This window comes from Uloborus diversus, chromosome 9 (genome assembly GCF_026930045.1).
Source record: "Uloborus diversus isolate 005 chromosome 9, Udiv.v.3.1, whole genome shotgun sequence".
Lineage (NCBI taxonomy): Eukaryota > Metazoa > Arthropoda > Arachnida > Araneae > Uloboridae > Uloborus > Uloborus diversus.
In genome coordinates, this window is record NC_072739.1 from 113865250 (window position 1) to 113880884 (window position 15635).

Genomic DNA, 15635 nt, shown 5'->3' on the forward strand with positions numbered 1-15635 from the left:
CTAAGTTTTTAAAAATACATTTTAAAATGTTTAAAAATTTCATTTTTGGCAAACATTTGTGTTACGGGTAGGGGAGGGGGATAAATTATAGCAATTCGGATCAGCCCTTCGTTGCTTTGAAGTGAAGTGGGATAAGTGATTTCAGATAAATGACTTTGTCTATTCATATTTTAAATTTATTTTTTCTTTTCTTTAGCGTCCGTACATACAGGATAGTTACATTTAAACTTCCCTCAAAAACAGCATCTTGTAGGTTTGTGGAAACAATCCATTCACCATAGGCAAACTGATAGTGTGATTTACGGACTGCATTATTTGCTGGGTATATGGACCCTAATTAGGTTTTTGGACCATACTTAAGCAGCGCTCAAGAGGTGAAAAAAAGTAAAACTGAAAAATTGCCACTAAGTGATGCTTTACACAGAAAAGCAGAAAATTAAAAAAAAAAGGATCAACATGGAATGGTTGAACAATTTCAATGTTAACTGACTAACTTTTCCTCAAGCCGTTATTTATATTTATTAAATTTTGCAAGCAAAGTATCCAAGGCCATTCAAAGCTAAAAAAATATTTTGAAAGTATTTCATAGCATTTCGTATAGTTCAAATGCTAAATTTAGCGACAATTAGTTCAAGTCCTACGATTTTATTGTTTGCAAATTCACCTGGCCAGAAAGCGATCTAACAACACTCAAACTCAGCTTTAGTGACACAGAAAAAATTTGTCTAACTCAAAACATTTTTATTTTTCCCGCTCTGCCATGTCTCCATTCCTAGGGTGAAATGAATGTTCAATGCTCAATCTTACATAATCAATGACGGAAAAACGTTTGAAGTTGGAAAAAGTCAAGAATTTTGATTGAAAAGTGAGACAAAAATAAATAAAATACCAATTATTTCACCTTTAACGATCCAACTGTCAATTCACCTTGAAAGTCGTGGTCGCCTTAAAGACTCGTGTTTCAATTCCTCCAGCTGTTTTTGAGCAACGTGAGGCAGACACGTGATATTGAGTTTCTGACGAAGCTTTAAAACCACAGAAAATTAGTCCATTTTATCTTTCAAACTAAATAGCGTTAAAATCACCACAAACAGGGACATTTTTTGAAAGACCTGGCACAATGCTAAACTAACATTATAGGAGTGCGCATTCGAGAGACACAGTAGATTTGAATTCAGTTTTCTGTCTTAAGAGTAATGTTTAAAATATGTGCTTCTATTAACTTTCGACCAATAACCAGGGCTGCGGAGTCGGATTGATTTTGGGGCTAAGAAGTCGGAGTCAGAAGTTGAAGGCTTAAAATTCCAAGAGTCGGAGTCGGCCATTTTTCCAAGGTTGCAAAATTCGAAGTCAGAGTCAGATTGTTTTTAAAGAAAAGGAGTCGGAGTTTGTATCGGGAGTCTAAGGTTGAAAATTTTAAGAGTAAGTCTGTCATTTTCTCTCAAAGCCACTGCTTACGGAGTCGAATGCTCTAAAATTGCCGGAGTCTGCCATTTTCCGAATCCGCATCCTTGCATTTTTCCTCAAAATCCGCAACTTTGGCAATACTTGCGGGGTCGAAGTTGGACTTTTTGAGGTAAAGGAGTTGGAATTGAAGGTTCTAAAATTTCCGGAGTCGGAATCGGTCATTTTTCCTCCGATACCGCAGTCCCGCCAATAAAAACGCAAATAACCGTAAAATGACAGTAGTTAGTTCTATTTCTTGTTGAAATACTACATTATAAAATTTCTCTGTTGATAAAAGCTGAAAGTTAACAGTTTTGTGCAAAATTTTTAAACATTAATTTCCCACAGTATCTTCATGTTCTATTTATAGTAGTAGGGCGGTACTGAAATATTGTTTCATTACACTTAAATTTGCAGAGCCGGCATGTTCAATATTAAGACAGAAAACGGGATAAAGTGCAATACAGTTTGAAAAAATACGGTGGCAAATCCAAACATAAGGAATGTATGGCTATCCTATTAATACATTCTTTCAAAATACATAAAATCACACCATTGCATAAGTCGACAATTGTTATCATTACCGGAAGCCATTAAGAAGACAATATATGAGGCAATGAGAAGCGAAGGGATGCAAAAAGCTGAAACTAAAAATTTAGAGACAACCAGTACAAATAGTAGGTAAACCTCTTTTTTTTTGGGGGGGGGGGGGGGGCAAGAGATAGTACTAGTAGCCCTGGTAGGTGCAACTCTGTCAATCTATTTAAAAAAACAAAATCGTACGTGTTTTAATATCCTATGTTCAGAAGAAAATTTAGCCTTTAGTTAAAACGTTTAATATTACAACCGAAACAAGTGCCATATTACATTACGCTTCAATTTTTGTTTATTTGATGAAAATTTTTAGAAATGACAACAGGTATAGAAAATACATTCACAAAACTATTAAATTTACTCTTAAACTGGTGTGCTGCAGCTCATACTTTATCAGTTACCCCCCACAAAGCATAAAGCAATATTTTAATGAAATATTCAGTTTTATTAAACTTTTCTTATGTAGTTTTTGGGGCTAAGGAAATATAGTTCACGCATCAAAAAAGAGATTCACACTAGAAAGATTCGAAGAAAGACGGGACAGCTGTCACTTTCTACCTGTTTTGTATTTTATATTGAAATACATAAAGAAAAATATCATCTTTCGTTCTGTGCAAGAACCAGACCTCTCCAACCAATATTCCATTAGATATTTAAAAAAAAAGTTATAGATAAAAAGCAACATTCCAGGAGAAAGTGAAGAAAAATCTTACCGATTTTGCTATGCTATTTAGAAACTAAATTATTTTTTATCATAAGACTCGGTACTGTTTTCGTATTAGGACAAAATATTATTTAGATTATTAAAAATTAAAGATTTATTCGGATTGTGAAGCGTAACTAGATTTTTTTTCCCGGCGTTGCACTGTCGATCTCGAAAATAAAGTTGTGTCAAGTAACGCATATTTAAAAAAAAAAAAGAAAAAAAAATATCGTAAAATTTCCCGCGAACGTGTAGAAAATGACAATTTTATGACTTAAAATAAATATTTTACCTCTGTTTTTTTTTCTTTTTTTTTTAATTCCTAAAGATCAGTCATTGTTATCAATAGGCGTATACATTCCGTTTCACAGATTATCTATAGTGGGAGGGGAGGGGGTCTGGTGAAAGCACATCATGTGAATTCCTCAGCGTCAAAAGGTTCCAAATTCGGCAAAAATCCGACCAAAACTGTGGATTTGTATTCGGAACACACACACAGCCCTTTAGATTAGAGCAAGAACGGGGCAAATCCAATACACAGCACAGAGTTATTCACAGGATAAAAATATCGTTTAAATTTGGCTTCATTGAGGCAAACTCAAGCATACTATTAAATACAAAGACCAAAAACTTGGCAAAACTTTTTTTTGTGACTCTAGAAAGTTTTTGAAAAGTGGAGCTATCCTCTTCGTATACCGAGGTCTTCCATTGCAAACATTTTTTTTTTGTCAAACCAATTGTTACTGAAAATAGGTTACAATGCAATTAAGTTAACAATTATTTTTCCTGTATCACTCAAAACTTTCCTACTGCTGAAGTAGCCGCATCCGTCATACTGTCAACACAAGAGTCTTCGAACATAATTACCCCCAAAACACAACTATCGAAGGGCATCTTTCTCGAGAAGACATTTCCGCAATTTACTCTGTCTAAATCAAATATTAGTCCACCCAGTAAGTCTTCCATCTGTTATTTCTGAGCCGAGTTTAAAAACAATGAAGCGAGATTGTGAAACCTGTTTACAACATCACACACGGTTATTGCTCCTGGAGTAGCTCAGAATTCTAATCTGAACTTGAAGACACCGAATACTTGTCAAGTTAGAACACATTTTATTGCCGGAATGTCTTCCGGGACTGCTTTTGGTTTTGTTTTTTGGAGGTCATTTAACTCTCTAGAATTTCAGAAGTAAAAGGGTATCAAAACATCTTCGTGTAGTTTTTTTTTTCTATATACTGCAGCTTGAAACACTTTGTAGATAAGACTACCGCAAAATCAAACATAAATATTGTATAGGTTATTATGCTGCAGTTAGAAATATTTTATATATGAGACTATTATAACACTAAGTCAAGCATAAACATTGTGTAAGTTCAAGTTTATCTATGCTGCAGCTCGAAACATTTGGTACACAAGACTAACGCAAGGTCAAACATGAATATTGCATTGATTAAGTTTTGATTTTGAAAAGACTGTAACGCAAAGCTAAACATAAATGCTGTATAGGTTAAGTTTTTAATTTTGCGGTATAAAACAATGTGTATATAAGACTAACGCAATGTCAAACAAAAATACTGCATAAGTATAGGTTAAGTTTTTTATGCCGCAGCTTGAAACATTTGGAGCAAAAGACTATAACGTAAACAAAAACATAAATGCTGTATAGGTTAAGTTTTATTATGTTGCAGTTTAAAACACTTTGTAGATGAGACTAAAGCAAAGTCAAACATCAATACTGTATAAGTATAGGTTAAGTTTTTTTTATGCTGCAGCTTGAAACACTTAGCACATAGGACTGTAACGCAAAGTCAAACATAAATACTGTAAGTTTTTATTTTGAAACACTTTGTAGATAAGAAAGTAACGCAAAGTCAAACATAAATACAGTATAGGTTAAGTTTTTATTCAGCGTTCCACCCGAAATTCTACTCAATATCAATATTTTTCTATTTTGTGAGATGAGCACAACTGGGTAACTATAAATTTGGCGAAATTGAGTTTCACTTTAGTTGAAAATTTTTGTTCGGAAGAGGGCAAATACTTCTTGTGAAATAAAATTAGAAATGCGGGATTAATATACAGTTATTTTTCAATTGAGTTATTTATTATAAATTCATTGATTAGCAGTTTTTGTTCTTAATTATCATAATTCAACATTCAGTTGAATTGATACTTAAACGAAATTCTCAATAACTGAAGTTTCGGATTTATTTACCGAAATGTAGCTTGTAGTGACAAGTTAACAACTCATGCAGCACAATTAAAAATAATTCTAATAATAAAAAAAAATAATTTGAACTTTGACATCTTGAATTCAAATTATGTTTTTCGCAATCACGAGTGTGTGTGTGTGTGTATGTAGACGTGTGTGTGTTTGTGTGTGGGGGGTATGTGTATGTGTTTGTAGGCATGTGTTTATGTGGGGGGTATGTGTATGTGTTTGTAGGCATGTGTGTTTATGTGGGTAGCTAAGTGTTTTTGTGGGGCGGGAGTATGTTTATGTGTAGGTGTGTGTGTGTGTTTCTGTGTATGTGTTTGTGTATGTATGTATGTGTTTGTGTGTTTAGGTGTACGTGTGTGTGTGCAGGTGTATGTTGTGTAGGAAAGTAAGTGACGCAACCTGGAGACGGTTTTCGCTAGAGGAGCAGCATCGTGAGGCGTTCGGCTGACGGTGGTGCTGAAGAGGGAGGCGGGGGGAAAATAAAATCATAGGAATTCAAAACTGTCAAGTGAAAACAATGAGCAATCGTGATTGCTCAAGACTTCAGTTCGATCAAATTGGTAACGAAATGACGATTGCACAATGAAACTACTAGGGAACATTCGGATAACTGAGATCCTGGCGCGGTGGCTAAATTTTGAGCAATAATAGCTCAATTTTGGCTACATAGGCACACAACATTAACATTAGCGCGAAATTTTGTAATGTCAAAAAAATTTTCAATAATAAACGAAGCTCCCAAGATTTGTAATTGGGTTGTTTCCTTCAGTCAAAAGTACTACTTTTAGTCACTGGAGTTGATCGAGTGAGCAAAAGAATAACATGGACCCAGAAAATACTTTCATTTTCCCAACGTTTAACTTTTAATTTTTTTTTTAATGACAGGTTTCTAAAATAAGGCATGGTCTTGATGGCGTCACAAGTGATGTACTTTGGCGCGCAATCCACTGGTGCACTGAATGTTTACGCTTGCTGTCTACCGCGTTTCTAGGTTATGAGAATTCAGAAGCGAATTAAATATTGCACTGTACGCTTGCTATCAACCATACCGTTGCCACTACATATGAGTAAAGAAGATAATTAAATATTGCGCCCTGCGCTAATGGCATCAGTGAATGGCATTCCATCACTTATGATGTCATGTGCAAAAGCGTAAAAAATAAAATTGAATGTGTGCACCGATTAAAATAACTGTTAAAAATACTACACTTTTTCAAATTATTTAAAAATGGTCAAATCCAATGTTTTTAAGCATACTCTTTCAGAAAAAACACTTAAAATTTCGGAAACGATGATAATCGAATATCAGAGATTCTGTCGCGGTCGTTAAATAGCAATCAATAATCGCTCAATTTTGGCAACATAGGCAATGCCGAAAAAGATGAGCGTCTTGTGACGTCAAAAAAATTGGCGATAATTAACGAAGTTTTCAGGATTCTGAATCATTAAAATCTTCTCAAAATACCGCATAGATACAGCAAAAGCTTCGAGAAAAGCTCGAAGGATGATTAAGTCAAAAAAAAAAACAAAGCGAAAGGTATTCCCTAATCTACAATTAAAATTGATTGTAGACAAATACGCATCCGAAAATGATTACCCAATTTTCTTTCCCTTTTCCAATCATGTTATTATTACTCTTTTTATTCGGAAGATCTTTCCATGGAAACAATAGGAACAAAAAGTTATCGCTTAATTTACACTCGTCAACAAAGATATAAAAGAAGGGATAGAGAACATAAGCACTACTGAATTATCGATTATAATGTTGAAATTCCCACAGTTTAACTTATTTAAGTTTTAGTAGAAACTGTTTAAAAAATACTTTATATTCTATAGTAAATTACTCCGTGTCTCTAAAAGTTATAATCTTGCGTAAATTTTGGTTTATCTTTCAGGATTAATATTCATACTACAGGGGTGTCCATCTCCCTAAGAGCAAGGGCGCACCCCCACCCCAAATCGAATACTCCTCCTCAAAGAAGAGAAAAGGTACTGCTTAAAACTCCACCCTTTAAAATTTCAATTGCGCAGTCGGCACCAAGACCCCCCCCCCTGGTGGGCAGCTTTACATACTAAATATCATGCGAAAAGAACTTTTATAACTGCGTAATATTTTAAAAGCAATATCATAATACATTAGACAATCGTCGAAAAAGAAATTACACTATGAAGTAAAATAATAATAGTACACAAATTTTTTATATTGTTGTGAGTTGTAATTTAAGTTTATATGTTTCGTATTTTAATTAAAATTAACCAATTAATTCTCTATTAAAGTAACTAGAAATAACTTTTGTGAACACTGAAATGTTCTGGAGCGAGATTTCTACAGCGTACCGAACCGATGTGGAAAATACACTTTTACAGAGATTTTCGGCAGAATGGTAAAGACATTTTTATACGGGTTTTCGGCAGAATTTAGAAGACACCTTTACAGAGGTGTTCGGCAGAATTTAGAAGACACTTTTACAGAAGTTTACAGCAGAATTTAGAAGACACTTTTACAGAAGTTTACAGCAGAATTTAGAAGACACTTTTACAGAGGTTTTCGGCAGAATTTAGAAGACACTTTTACAGAGGTTTTCGGCAGATTTTAGAAGACATTTTTACAGATGTTTTCGGCAGAATTTAGAAGACACTTTTACAGATGTTCTCGACAGAATTTAGAAGACACTTTTACAGAGGTTTTCGGCAGAATTTAGAAGACACTTTTACAGAGGTTTTCGGAAGAATTTAGAAGACACTTTTGCAGATGTTTCCGGCAGAATTTAGAAGACACTTTTACAGAGGTTTTCGGCAGAATTTAAAAGACGCTTTTACAGATGTTTTCGGCAGAATTTAGAAGACACTTTTACAGATGTTTTCGGCAGAATTTAGAAGACACTTTTACAGATGTTTTCGGCAGAATTTAGAAGACACTTTTACAGAGGTTTTCGGCAGAATTTAGAAGACACTTTTGCAGAGGTTTTCGGCAGAATTTAGAAGACACTTTTACAGAAGTTTTCGGCAGAATTTAGAAGACACTTTTACAGAAGTTTTCGGCAGAATTTGGAAGACACTTTTACAGAGGTTTTCGGCAGAATTTAGAAGACACTTTTACAGAGGTTTTTGGCGGAATTTAGAAGACACTTTTACAGAGGTTTTTGGCAGAAAGGAGGAGACAATTTTACAGAGGTTTTCGACAAAAATCTCGACAATGTTCTGAGGAAAACTTAAGAATCCCCCAACTGACTCCGTTTTCACTAACTAATATTTTTTCACTATTCCCCTGTTTCTTTTGAGCAGTTTAATTTAAAAACTTTCCCAACATACACAATCACTCTCGTTTTAATCATTAAATACCCTTTGAAATTTTACTCGAGTTTTTCTTTGATCCACGAAGTTCAATACAATACTTGAAAGCAAAGTGCTTGTATCGTTTAATATCTTCATTTTATTTCACAAGAGATGAAAAGTGTCAGCAGCTAGGAACATTAGTCAAAGAATAAGAAAAAAAAAGTCTCTTTAAATGGAAGTAAATCAACCTTGTTGGAAAGCAACGTAAATCGCATTTGACCTAACAATATCAGATCAAAAAAGTACCCAAAGAAAAAAAAAAGATTGAAAACAATATATTTGCGAAATAATTATTACTCAACACCCACAAGAACCAATTTCTACTGTTCGTGACCTCACGTGCCTCCGTTAGAACATAATTCCCGCTCATCTAATAAAAAGAGGTCAAAAGTCCTTCTGGCTGGTCACAATGAAACGTGCGTCTCGACGTGCGGTATGCGACAGGTCGTAGTTGCAATAGCCCGCATTTTGTGATAAAAATCTTTCACTTTCCCTCTTAATTCCTCTGGCTAGCTGAAGACAAAGTGATTGCGTAAAACATAAGGGAAAAAACATGTAATAGGCTTGAACTGGATAAATCTTACCTCAGACCGAGAGATTAAAAGAAAAAAGTAAATGAATAAAAATAAAAGTCGGTCACTGAGCTTTGCTTTCATTCCTTTTTAGGGATTTTTTGTGAAGTTCGAAATAATTATACACCTTGCGACGCAAAGTAGTTGGTACAAGTCGTAACATTCCATAATAGGGACTCCTAGATATTTACTTTTTGAAGACTGAGGCGGCTCGTACGGGGTTGGGGGGGGGGGGGGGAGGCAAGGGAAGCAACTGCTCCCTATTAACGATCGATTGAAAACTTGGAACATTGATTTATTTCACGAAAACAAAAATTAAAAACTTCAATTGTAAGAGGCAGTCTACAGTAGCCATCCATCCAGAATTTTGATGTCAAGTTACATGTTAGAGGTCATTTAATCAGTAATGTTAAAATCCAATCATACAGCATTTTATTTTTTGAAAAAAAAAGGGAAAAAGTATCAGATTTTTCATTCTACCTCTTTTGACTTCCCCCTTTTCGGGGGCACAAGTCACCTACGTCAACACTGAATCAGATCTGTCAGATATATCAGTGAAGGTGGGGGAGGGGGGAGGGAAATTATCTGAAATAGATGGAGCAAAATATTTTTTTGCTTCATTTGTTAATTTTTGCCCTTTAAAGCGATGGTTATTGAAGACAAGCCTTGCAAAACTACAAACTTAAAAGCATAAATGTAACAATTCCAACATACGAATAATTCGATACCAAAAAATATGTCACTTTTTCTACACCTTTAAATTATTTATAGCTAAAAACTTTATTACTTGAATTTATTAAATCTTGTACGCTTTGCCAGGTATAAATCACTAAATTTAATTGCTTATTAATTTGAAATAATTAAAAATTTAAAAGCACAGTACACTATCCAGCAAGCGATGAAATGTTTTTAAAATGCCATTCAGCTAAGTGTTTAGTTATGAATGATATATTGATGTTCTGGAACAAGCAGAAGTTTCATGGTATAATTTCTGTAGTTACGTATATACTGCAGCAAAATAAAGTTCCAAAAAGTTCAATAAAATATTATCGGAAAAAAAAAACCTATTTTTAGAATCGATAAATAAAATAACTGTACAACTAATTGCAAATTCTTGACTGCAACTGCAAAATATGAAAATTGATGTAGGAAAATACTAAAATCAGTAAGGAAATTAAAACTATAACCAACCAAAAAATATTGAGTTGAGTACGGTTACAGGTATTTTAAGGCGATAAGGGGTTATCATTTTTTTTTTCATTAATTCTCAATGAATTTCTTTGAAATTTTCAGCATAGTTACCTGTTGCTAGTACTAACTCAAATGTAAATTTCATTAAATTATTTAAAAATTTATTATTTTTAAATTTAAACTTTCAGTTTATAGCGCTTTTTTATATTACTCTTAAAGTCCGAAATTTCATCAAAATTAAACAATTCTAACTGTATATGATACATAAGACAATACAAAATAAAATGTTGGGAGTACTTTTTTAAAATGTAGTATTAAAGATAAACAATGGAAAAAATTCAAAAACTATTCATTTTCGGTAGAATATGTCCATACTTTAATAAAATATAGCAAATATATTCAACACAGCTAACCAAACAGAAAAATCTTTTCCAACAAATTGTTAACAACCTTTTTACGTACTTTCCATAAAATTTTCAGCAAATTTAAATTACAATTCATTGGACGAACAGTTTGAAATGTTAACGTGCCGAAAATTATGTTTTGAAAAAATCAATATTTACTGTTTTACTGTTGCAAATTTGTTAAATAAACAATTTAATTTTTAATACGAATTCCCCACAAGTTAGGTCTTATGATTTCTTTCAAATGGTTAAAAATTAAAATTTAAACATTACATGCATTTTCTACTTATGCATTTTATAGTAAAAGAAGGAGCGTGACTCCCAAAGAAAGTATCAAAACTTCGCCAATTTTTCGCCGATTCAAAAAAAAAAAAAACTTTTTTCAAAGGTTCAGCTAAAGGTCTAGTTTTTAGAAATATAATAAAAGAATAACCTATTTTTGAACCAATTTTTACTCATCTGAAAGCCCCTTATCGCCTTAAAATTAAGTTACGTTATGTTGGTTTGATGCCATCCTTTTGATGATTGAAGACTATCTTAGAAGGTAAACCCTATTACTTACACAACAATTTAAATTGCTTGAATAAGCCAAAAATTTATTCTTCAATTAGCTGAAGTATAGGATATATTGCACAACTTTTCTTTTTAAACGGATTTTTACACATTAAACGGAATTCAAACTTATGTATGGATGTAAGTTCTGAAGCAAATGGAACGTTTTTGTGTTAGCGATTAAGTTACAATGTACAATTATGTGCGAAAGTTTGAACAAAACTAATTTTTTTTTCTATGCATGAAAAATACTGATACCGAAAAAATTCTCTTGTGAAACATAGTTCACATAGCTTATCAATACTTATTGAAACTAAATTTTCTTTTAATATTCAGATTTCTAAATCCGTTAATAAGTTTTTTTTTTTTTTTTTTTGAGTATTAGTAAGCTTTTTAAAAGAATTATAACTTGAGTAAACCTCTAAATTTCTTTTTGTGAACTGAACTAAGAACTTTGCGTAAAAGTTTCGACACCTGTTTGAGCGTATCATTATTAATTTATACTAATCTGTGACACGAGCTCAAACGCTATTAAATTTCAATTTATCTTATTCTAGAACGATAAGGAGCTATGAACTACCAACAGGATGAGAAGCCTCCATTACAGTCTATCGAAACTTGCACGCTTGTTGACACGCGATGATACGGGTGCAGTTAAAGCTGCAATAATTTTTATCACACTTTATCGCGGGTTCTAGATTATTTTCAAGATTTTAAAATTCTTTGATTATTTAAATGCATTTCTCTTTTATCATTGAATTTTATTATTGGCGCGTTATCGAATGAAAAATCGATATCCTTCGAACGTCCCCAAATTGAAGACATGGTTTAACAAATTTGACAGTAAAACATTCGTGGTTTTCTACTGATTGGTTAAAATGTTTTGTGTTTCGTGATGGTTGTTTGAGGAATGACTACAAATTCTGGCTTGTTATAGTGTTTAAAAACTAATGAAAACGTCAAAATTGCATAAATAGTAATTTCTGCAATTTTCTCACAATCAGAAAACCACCTTTTCAACACACACGCACAAAAAAAAAAAAAAAAAAAAAAAAAAAGCCTTAATCCTTTGAAGACCACAAGCTGTGAGGTGGAGTATAAAAAAATTTTATATACAAAACTATTAGATAACTAGAAAATCGCCCGTCAAGGTATGACGGGTGAAAATTGCTTCAACATTTGAACGGAGCAATTGCCTACTTTGTGATAGTTAGATGGTTGAAATTGTAACCCTAACTCCAGTGGATTAACCCTGTACTCCAGTAGACAGCGTTCATTGCTGACCACTTTTTCGTTTCTTCATTCTCCTAAAATGTCTCAGTCTTACCAGTAAAACTGTTAAGTTGCCGGATCGAGTTCAGCCCCGTCACAGTAAAGCATTTCCCTGCATGTCAAACATTACCAAATATATTATCAAATTATCAGGCCGCGGAGCGAGTTTCATTGTTGTTGACGTCAGGAGCGTTACTCGATCATTCGCTATCATATGTGTGAGGATGACGTAATTAACGTGTACGCCAAATTTTGAGAAAATTGGTTCAGTGGATTTTGTATAAATTGATGAAACATATCGCACTGCGACAACGAAAGTGACACAACCCAAAGTTTCGGAAAAGCGTACTAGCTATTGCTTTAATATCTAATTGTAATGATCTTTCTGACCACTGAATTTGCAAAGTTAGCTTACATAACTGGTGCGTGGGGCCGTAAAACTGATATAATTAAGAGCGACAAAGTTTCATAATTTTAAAAATTTTTGAACTTTTAGGATGCATTATTAATTTAAACAACAAAAACTAACCAGAAAACATGACATTACAACTTTTTACGAGAAAATAACAAATAATTATAATTTTTTACACGTTACTTTGAACCTAAATCACTTGAAGTTACTATCGTGTAAAACGGTGAAACTTTCCAATGTTTTTTTTTTCTTTTTTTTTCAATGTTTTTTTTAGTTGTGCCAATTTCCTTGCCAGGGTGCTGAGTGTCTTTTTCTTCTTTTTTTAAAGAAATTTTTGGAGGTTACGTTCAGCTTACGTAATCGTAAAAATTAAAGCTTACGTAAAGCTGAAAGTCTGTCTGGATCTCTCTCTGTATGGATATCTGTGACGCACATAGCGCCTAGACCGTACGTCCGATTTTCATAAAATTTGGCACAAAACTACTTTGTAGCATGTTCTATTTCTATTCCAATTTTCAGAACATTTTACCGAACAAATTATCATAACGTGGGCGAGTAAATTACCAAATTATTATAACGTGAAACCGTAACATGGGCGAGCAATTTGGCGAGAAATTCATCATCCATTATTTGTAAATATACAAGCGAACCAAACGACCTTTTAATTCTCTACTACGGGCAAAGCCGTGCGGGTACCACTAGTATTTACATAAAGTTTAACTGAAACTCACTTTACACGAAACGCATAAGAAACCACCCATCCAGCGTTTATTCCTTCTCAAATTTCGGTAGGAAAAACCAAAACAATCCTTTCTCTTCGTGAATCAGAGAAATATTAGTTCACCTCAAGAGGAATAATCCAATAAGATGCTCGTAAAATTGTTTGCGAATGATGCATTTCGGAATGAAATGTATTTCCAACACGTGTGTAATTCTTTACACTGCAGTTCGCAAGCTTCTGAACAAGCAACAGAGATTTAGAAAAATATTTTATTTTTCAAATCGTTTCCTACGATCTGAAAACATCGCGAGTTAAAATATTAGCTAGAGCGACGACTTGAATTGTGGAAGCGAAAATATTTTCAGTGCGTTGTTCAGAGAAAAGCGCTACTTTAAATTAGTCGCTAATTTTAGATTCCAAATCTTCTCCCAAATTTTTACATTTAATTTACTTTTTAACAAAAAATTGAAATTTATAACTTTATTTAAACGTTTTTCAAAGATTTCAGGGTGCTATGATATCAATCAACAGCCCATGGCTCCCGTAACTTTTTTAGAAAAGCAGAAATTCTCAATTTGCTGAATGGAACTCCAAACTTCGTCGAATGATGAAAATTTTGATGAATGGAAAAACAAATTTTGCCGAAAGGAACTCCAAATTTCGCCAAATGAGGGAGTGGAGGAGCAAAGGGATGTGTGTAAGTGGCAAAATTAAAAATTTGGAGATAACCTGCAAAAATGGTAGGTGAACCTCTCCTCTGTCTTGGGGCAAGAGATAGTACTAGTAGCCCTGGTAGGTGCTGCTGTATGGCATGATTTAGAAAAAAAATCAATGAAAGCCTACTTAGGGCATTATCTTTATACGCGTTTTACTCAAAACTTGAAAATGTCCACTTGCATCCCTTTGCTTCTCACTGCCTCAAATGATGATGATTTTGCCAAATGAAACTCCAAACTTCGCCGAATGATGAATGGTTGGAACTTCAAATTTCTCCAAACGATGATTTTGCTGGATGTAACTCCGAATTTCGCCGAACAAAGATAGTTTTGTCAAGTCATCTGACAAAATTTTCTGAATAAGGAAATCATTGGTCACAGTGACCTACCATGACCTCTCATCTGGGCGTCCCTGTAAACAGCATTTACTTATCTACCATTTTCTTCTCTTTTAATTAGCATCAAATTAGTTTCAAAAATCCCGGGTTCACACTCTTAATTCCTGCCCCGTTTTTGTAAAAACTCTTTCAATAGTAATCGCATAAAGCTTCCTTTTATCAAATGAATCGTGAATTCATAAGACAGCAATCTGATTTTTATGGTGTACTGGTGGTACACTCCTTACAAAAAGGGGCGTATCTTTATAGTGTGGGTTTTTGAAAATAATTTGCTACTGAATTAAGGAGAATGTTTGGTAAATAAATGTTAAGATAATGTTAAATGTTTGGTAATAAATGTCATTTTTCAAGAAGTGTAAATTTGCTGTCACAAGCCTTTTACAGTAAAGGCTTTAAGGAACAATTCATTTAACACTGTTTTTAAATTTCATCAAAAATATATCTATTTAATCCTGAAACATTTTTAATAATAATTTTCATTCTAATATATTTTTGGCTCAAACCATGTGAATTCTCACCCCCGTGGCATGTCACACGTGTGACTATTAATGCTGCTTAATAAAGTGTTTAATTAAAAGTTTACTAAGCATATTTAGTTTTTTAATATTTTGTTTTACTTCGTTTAAGTAGGATATGGAATTAAACTGCACAATAAATTCTCACCTCCGTTACCCAAACACAAAATGTCAGTTCTCATTGACAGATGACAGTAATGGCATAACATTTTATTTCCCATGATACAAGTGAACCAACCCCCTTGTTTACTTTCAATCATAAAGAAATTGTGACATTTTCGTTGATAAACAAGAAGACAGATTTTGTTTTAAAAACCAAGTGGGGTGATCTGAAATTCTGACCTCCGTTAACTTGAATTTCAGATATGTAAATTAATGTATAAAAGGAATGTAAAGTTTTCACATGCTTAAAATGTGCAACGAAGAAATAATTTCTACCCTTGAAAAATACATCCATTAGGCCTATATTATGAACTTTAATTGATAGCACAGTGCTCTTTAATCTCTTAAAAATGCACTGATGGTATTGAATTAAGGGTAATGCTTGGTAACAAAGTGTCGTTAATTGATAGCATAGTTTTA

At 33.3% G+C, this 15635-nt stretch overlaps 1 protein-coding gene across 2 annotated transcripts in view; it reads right to left on the bottom strand.

Annotated features, from left to right (window-relative positions):
- The window catches only part of LOC129229451 (TBC1 domain family member 25-like), a 62789-nt gene that overhangs the window by 22457 nt on the left and 24697 nt on the right, over nucleotides 1–15635 (bottom strand). Inside the window, exon 1 of one of the 2 annotated variants that reach the window (XM_054863763.1) lies at nucleotides 13435–13501. The exons of the other annotated variant lie outside the window; for it this stretch is intronic. Within the exon in view, the coding sequence (XP_054719738.1) occupies nucleotides 13435–13464 (30 nt within the window). The 5' untranslated portion in view covers nucleotides 13465–13501. Of the gene's footprint in view, nucleotides 1–13434; nucleotides 13502–15635 lie in introns of those variants that run through there. 2 annotated transcript variants of the gene reach the window in all.